Below are 7,157 nucleotides of genomic sequence, written 5' to 3' on the forward strand. Positions count from 1 at the left end.
ACACCCTACGCCTCGCCATCCCCCCCCCCCCCCCCCCCACACACACACACACACCTCTCCTCCCTAACCCCCCAACAATCCCCCTCCAACTCCTCACCACACTCCCCCACACACACACACATTCCCCCCACCCCCTACCCCCACCCCACACCCCCCCCCCCCCCCACACACACACACACACACACACAAACACCGACCCTCATCCAGGAAAGGCTCCACGTAAGGGGTGACGGGCGCCTTCCGGGTGGTGGTGGTGGTGCGGGGGGTGGTGGTGAGGGTGGTGGTGGCCTCGGTCCTCTGGCGGGTGGTGACCACCGGGCCTGCCGTCACGCGCGGGGTGGTGGGTGGCCGGGTGGGTGGACGGGTGGTGAGGGGGGGCAGGGTCCGGGGTGTGGTAGGTCTCCGGGTGGTGGTGGTGGTGGTTGGGATGGTCCTTGGGGTGGTTGGTCTCGGGGTGACGGGTGAAGGGGTGGTAGGTCTTGGGGTGACTGGTTGAGGGGTGGTAGGTCTTGGGGTGGTGGTGGTCGTCGTTGTCGTGGTGGTGGTGGTGGTGGTGGTGGGGATTGTTCTAGGAGTGGTGGGTTGAGGGGTGGGGGTGACGGGGTTTTCTTGTGGGGAGAATAAAAGAAAACGTGTGAGACAAAAAATCAAACAAACAAACAAAAAAGCAAAACAAAAACAAAAAACAAGAGAGGCAAGGCCTTCAAGACTCACTTGTGATAAACTAAGTCCCCTAGCATTAATTACAGAGTAATTTCCCTTTTTTTTACTATCTGCACCAAAACGTTTGCAAAATAAATAAAAATTCCATGCTTAGCAAAAGAAATTCCTGTTTGAACAAAAAATGATAATAATGACTCCTCTTGTTGTTGTGTCGGAATAAGAGGTTAAAGTGCCAAGTTTAGAGAATACAAAAAATATAAATATAACAGTAAATGCAGTTTGCATATAATTAGGCTTCTTTTTATTTTTTTGTGTGCCCATCCCAGAGGTGCAATATTGTTTTAAACACGATGACTGGAAAGAACTGAATTTTTCCAATTTTTATGCCAAATTTGGTGTCAACTGACAAAGTATTTGCAGAGAAAATGTCAATGTTACACACACACACACCAACACCAACACCAACACCACACAACACCACTCCCACAACACCACACCAGCACCCACACCCACACCACACCACACCCACACCACTCCCACATCCACACCACAAACCACAACCACTTCCTCCCCGAAATAACACAGCCACCACCACCACCACCACCACCACATCACCACAAAGGCTCCTCACGGGCCAACTGCAGATCCACAGCGGGCAAAGCAGAGAAGGATGCTGTCCTCAGCACTGTGGACGCGTCCCCGGCGATGCTGGTCAGCTCCTCTTGGGTGACGTCCTGACCCACCCCGATGGCCCAGATCTTGACCCCCATACCCCGGGTGAACTCGGCCACGGACTGGGTGTCGCTTGGGAAGCGTGAGACTCCGTCCACGACCACGATCAGCTCCTGGGGAAGTTGTTGTTGATGTTGTTGTTGTGTTCGTTAGTGTGTTGTAGTTGTGTGTGTGTGTGTGTTGTTGTTGTTGTTGTATGTGTTTTGGTTTGAGTTGGTTTGTGGTGGTGGTTGTTGTTGTTGTTGAGGTGGTGGTGTTCGTTAGTGTGTTGTTATTGTTTGTGACTTGGGTTGGGTTGGGTTGGGTTGGGATTGTGGTTTGGTCGGGTTGTATTATGTTGCTAATGTATGTGTTTTTTTGGTTGGGTTGGGTTAGGCTGAGCTGGGCTGAGTTTAGGTTGGGTTGGGCTGGGTTTGGTTGGGTTGGGCTGGGCTGGGTTTGGGTTTTGGGTTGGTTTGGGTTGTATTTTCGTGTGTTGTGTACGGTTCAGTTGTGCTGTGTTCGGTTGGATTGTGCAATGTTGTGTTGTGAACAGTTGGGTTGGGTTTGGGTTGAGTAGGGCTTGGAGGGTTGGGTTGGGTTGGGTTGTGTTATTTTGTGTTGTGTTGAGTTGGGTTGGGTTGGATTAGGCTGGGATGTTGTGTTGAGTTAAGTTTCGTTTGGTTGAACTGGGTTTGGTTGTAGTTGGGATGGTTTGGGCTGGGTTGTAGTTGGGTTGGGTTGGGTTGGGTAAGGTTGGGTTGTGGCTGTGGTAGAAGCTGTAGCTGAGGCTCTGGTTGTGGTTGTTGATAACTTGAAAAACTTGAAACAGGTTTGGCTGGGTTGTATTTTGTGTATTGCGTTGGGTTGAGTTGAGCTGTGGTTGTGTCTTGTGACACCACAAGACACGTCAACGCCAAGTCAAGTCAAATCAAGTCAAGACAAAACTAGGCAAGTCACATGAAGTCAACTCCACCAAAACTCAAGTCAAATCAAGTCAAAACAAAACAAGACAAGTCACACCAAGTCAAATCCAATCAAGTTCACTCAAGTCAAGACATGTCGAGAGAGAGAGAGAGAGAGAGAGAGAGAGAGATTCAGATTCAGATGGTTTAATGTGTTTCGGCCATAGGCATACATACACATTGGGGAAGGGGAAGATGGATGGGGGAAGAGGGATGGGGGAAGAGGAGATGGGTAATCCAGCAGCTCATTTACAGAGAGAGAGAGAGAGAGAGAGAGAGAGAGAGAGAGAGAGAGAGAGCCTTCCAAGGATGCTGAGACATCCACGGATTTCTCAACAAAAAGAAAAGAAAGAAAGAAAAAAAGTCAAGACATGTCAAGTTCACTCCTGTCAAGACGAAACTGGACAAGCCAAGTCTACTCAAGACAATTCCACTCAAGACGGGACAAGACTGGACAAGACAAGTCCACCCAAGACAAGACCACTCAAGACGGGACAAGACTGGACAAGACAAGTCCACTCAAGACAATTTCACTCAAGACGGGACAAGACTGGACAAGCCAAGTCTACTCAAGACAATTCCACTCAAGACGGGACAAGACTGGACAAGCCAAGTCTACTCAAGACAATTCCACTCAAGACGGGACAAGACTGGACAAGACAAGTCCACCCAAGACAAGACCACTCAAGTCAAGACAAAACTGGACAAGTAACATCAAGTCTAGTCCGCTCAATTCAAGACAAGACAAAGACAAATAATCAGAAAAGTAATGATGAGTTGACAGATTGAAATAGTAAATCAAAAAATAAAGATTGAAAATAAATAAATAAAATAAAGTCAGGTCAAATCAAGTCAAGTCGGAGGCCCAGAGTCCAAGCAACGCCCCGTCCCTGCCTGCAACCACCCCCCGCCCACCCCCACCCCCCAAACCCCCCGCCCCCCACCCGAACCCCACACACCCTCGCCACCCGCCACACACACCAACCTTGGCTGCCCCTGGCTGGGCGGAGGAGGTCATGAGGGTGGACAGTCCCCACTGGATTCCCACGTTCGTGTTGGTCTCTCCCCCGACGTACTGCACGGCGTTCACCTGCCGCTCGAACTCTTGGGGGTCTGCCGTCATGCTCACCTCGTCGTTCCTTCGCGTGGAGTAGTGGATCAGGCCCACCTGGACACCACGCAGCAGGTGGTTCTCAGGTTTGTCTTCTTGTTTGTTGTTGTTGGTGTTGGTGTTGGTGTTGTTGTTGTGGTGGTGGTGGTGGTGGTGGTTGTCGTTGTCGTCGTTGTTGTTGTTGTGGTGGTGGTTGTGATGATGGTTGTTGTTGTTGTTGTGGTGGTGTGGTGGTGGTGCGGTGGTGGTGGTGGTGGTGATGGTTGTCGTCGTTGTTGTTGTGGTGGTGGTGGTGGTGGTGTCTGTTGTTGTTGTGGTGGTGGTGGTCGTGGTGATGGTGGTGGTGGTGGTGGTGATGGTTGTCGTTGTTGTTGTGGTGGTGGTGGTGGTGGTCGTCGTCGTGGTGATGGTGGTGGCTGTCGTTGTTGTTGTTGTGTGGTGGTGGTGGTGGTGGTGGTGATGGTTGTCGTTGTTGTTGTTGTGGTGGTGGTGATCGTCGTCGTGGTGATGGTGGTTGCTGTCGTTGTTGTTGTGGTGGTGGTGGTGGTGATGGTTGTCGTTGTCGTCGTCGTTGTTGTTGTTGTTGTGGTGGTGGTGGTGGTGGTGGTGATGGTTGTCGTTGTTGTTGTTGTCGTCGTGGTGATGGTTGTCGTTGTTGTTGTGGTGGTGGTGGTGGTCGACGTCGTGGTGATGGTGGTTGCTGTCGTTGTTGTTGTGGTGGTGGTGGTGGTGATGGTTGTCGTTGTCGTCGTTGTTGTTGTTGTTGATGTGGTGGTGGTGGTGGTGGTGGTGGTGGTGATGGTTGTCGTTGTTGTTGTTGTTGTGGTGGTGGTGGTTGTGGTGATGGTTGTCGTTGTTGTTGTTGTCGTTGTCGTCGTCGTCGTCGTTGTTGTTGTTGTTGTTGTCTATTTTGATAATACAACTGAATAATTATCAAGACGTTCTGATAAAGCTGGCCCTATGTAGGCGAAAATTTGAGAATAGAAAAAATAGGGGGTCAATTATTTTCCTTTGCGGTTTGTTTCCATTAATGTATATCTATGTACTGTGTGTGTGTGTGACGTGAAGTTGTGTTGTGTGTGTGTGTGTGTGTGTGTGTGTGTGTGTGTGTGTGTGTGTGTGTGTGTGTGTGAGTGTGTGTGTGTGCGCGCGCGCGCAGGAAGAAAAGGCAACAAACACAGAAGACAAATACTGCAGACCAAAAAAGCAACAACAACAAAATAAGAAAGAAACAAGCAAAGAAAAAACAAAAAACACAGACACACAGGCCAGCCAACACACACACACACACACACACACACACACACACACACACACACACACACACACACACACACACAACACACACATAAGGTAGAGGGATGCGTCACGCACGAATTACTGGTTGTTCATCACAGATAGACAGACATAAACAACAAACACAGGCAGACACATAAACAGACAGACAGACAGACATAAACAACAAATACAGAGAGACACACAAACAGACAGACACACAGACAGACAGACGGAAACAACAAACACAGGCAGACACATAAACAGACAGACAGACAGACAGACAGACAGACAAACAACAAACACAGACACACAAACAGACAGACACGCAGACAGCCAGCTAGACAGAAACAACAAACACAGACAAACACACACACACACACACACACACACACACACACACACACACACACAAGACAGAGGAGGCACCATCCACGTATCTGAGACAGCCCGTTGTAGAGGATGCACAGACAGACAGTCAAGCAAGCAGACAGACACACAGACAGACACAAACAGACAAACAAGCACAGACAGACACACAGACCAACAGACAGACACACAAACAGACACACAGGCAATGGGGGGGAAAAGGAATGCCGTCACCCACGTATAACTGGCCGTTCATCTGAGGAAGTACGTAGTCGAGGATGCTCTTCTTCAGCACCTCGAAGTTGGTGGCCCCTACGCTGTCTGACCCGTCAATCACGAACACCAGGTCCAGCTGATCCCCTGCCCACCATACCAACACTTTCAGCTTCAGCTTCAGCGTCAGCTTCAGTTTCAGTTTCAGTTTCAGTTCCGTTCAGTTACTCAAGGAGGTAGGAAAAGTAAGAAAAAAAAAGATCGATTTCAGTAACAGTTTGAGCAATGAAATAACATTATTCACCCCAGTTATTAAGAAGGTCCAAATGGTCTCCTGCCCACTATATCCACACTTCCAGATTCAGTTTCAGTTTCAGCTTCAGCTTCAGTTTCAGTTCCGTTCAGTTACTCAAGGAGGTAGGAAAAGTAAGAAAGAAAAAAAGATCGATTTCAGTAACAGTTTGAGCAAAGAAATAAAATTAACCCCCCCCCCCCCCCCACCCCCCTCCAGTTATTAAGAAGGTCTAACTGGTCTCCTGCCCACCATACCCACAGTTTCAGTTTCAGTTCAGTTCAGTATTTGTGTCTTTGTGACTGCCTTCACCTCTACCCTCCATCTCGCTCTCTACGATCGGCTTCGGATCCACTCTGTTTACGCATACCCAGATTCAAACACTCCGCTGTTGGACGCCGTTCTTTCTCTGTCTCTGGAACTTGCAATTGGAATGAACCTCCTCTTTCGCTTCGTCAGGTCTCCGCACTCAGCTCTTTCAAGACTGGGCCTTGACACCCACCTCTTCACAAGATAGCCTCCCTCCCCTACCTCTTCCTTGTGTTCAGTTTATTCAGTTTTAGAGTTATGCATGCGTGTGAATGACTGGTGTGGAAGCGCTTAGATTTGTCTCTGCACAAGATTCATCGCTATATAAATAATGATAATAATAATAATTATTATTATTATTATTATTATTGTTATTATTAATATTATTATATGTGGTGTAGCGTATAAGGATCAACTGAATGAAACTGAATCTGAAACAGAGACGCCATATCTACAGCAGCAGCAGCATCACATCATCATCATTACAGCCATCATTTGCATATTGAACAATCTCATCATCGCCGTGGTCATATCGTCATTGTTTCTGATTGTTTCAACAGCATACCAATTGCCATAAACAGCCACGTGCTAAATTTTCGTCAATACTTCATTCGGCCGTTGTTATCAGTATGACAGTGATTTCAGTTATTACGTCATAGCGACATTTTGTTTTCCAATCATTTTTAAGATTTTCGTGTGGATTGATCTCTGATTACTAAACGAAAGTAACAATTGAGAACACGAAATATTTGTTTTCGAAATTAATATGGGGGTGGGGGGGTGGGAGGGGGGGGGGGAGTAGGGGGCTGGTTAACATACGCATCCTGTCCACAGCAAAGGGAGGTAATTGAGTTACTCACGTAGTTGTTGCATAGAGGGCGCCACCAACAGGACCAGCAGCAAGGGCAGACAACTCCATCGTTGAGTCTTCATACTACCTGTCTGTATCAATGCAAAGTACACAGTGTGTTAGTGTATAGCGTCACATTCTCGGCTGTAATGTACATGAGAACATGATAGGTCATGGAACGTACAGCACGGTTCTCTTCTGTCATGTCTCCTTCATAAAGTACAAGATCAGCACTCTATGCTACAAATGTATTCACAAATCAGCCCCTTCCTATCTCTGTGGCTGCCTTCACCTCTACACTCCATCTCGCTCACTACGATCAGCTTCGGATCCACTCCACTTACGCATACCCAGATTCAAACTCTCGACTGTTGGCCGCCGTTCTTTCTCTGTCTCTGG

General features: G+C 48.3%; 1 protein-coding gene across 1 annotated transcript in view; it reads right to left on the reverse strand.

Annotated features, from left to right (window-relative positions):
* Positions 1-6,841, reverse strand: part of LOC143286653 (protein PIF-like) — a 35,108-nt gene extending 28,267 nt beyond the window's left edge. The window contains exons 1-5 of the mRNA XM_076594290.1: positions 6,769-6,841; positions 5,333-5,454; positions 3,325-3,507; positions 1,279-1,508; positions 313-488 (exon numbers count right to left, since the gene is read on the reverse strand). Coding sequence (XP_076450405.1) covers positions 313-488; positions 1,279-1,508; positions 3,325-3,507; positions 5,333-5,454; positions 6,769-6,841 — 784 coding nt within the window. The remainder of the gene's footprint in view (positions 1-312; positions 489-1,278; positions 1,509-3,324; positions 3,508-5,332; positions 5,455-6,768) is intronic.
* Positions 6,842-7,157: the final 316 nt, after the last annotated feature.

This window comes from Babylonia areolata, chromosome 10 (assembly GCF_041734735.1).
Source record: "Babylonia areolata isolate BAREFJ2019XMU chromosome 10, ASM4173473v1, whole genome shotgun sequence".
In the NCBI taxonomy this organism is placed as follows: Eukaryota; Metazoa; Mollusca; class Gastropoda; order Neogastropoda; family Buccinidae; genus Babylonia; species Babylonia areolata.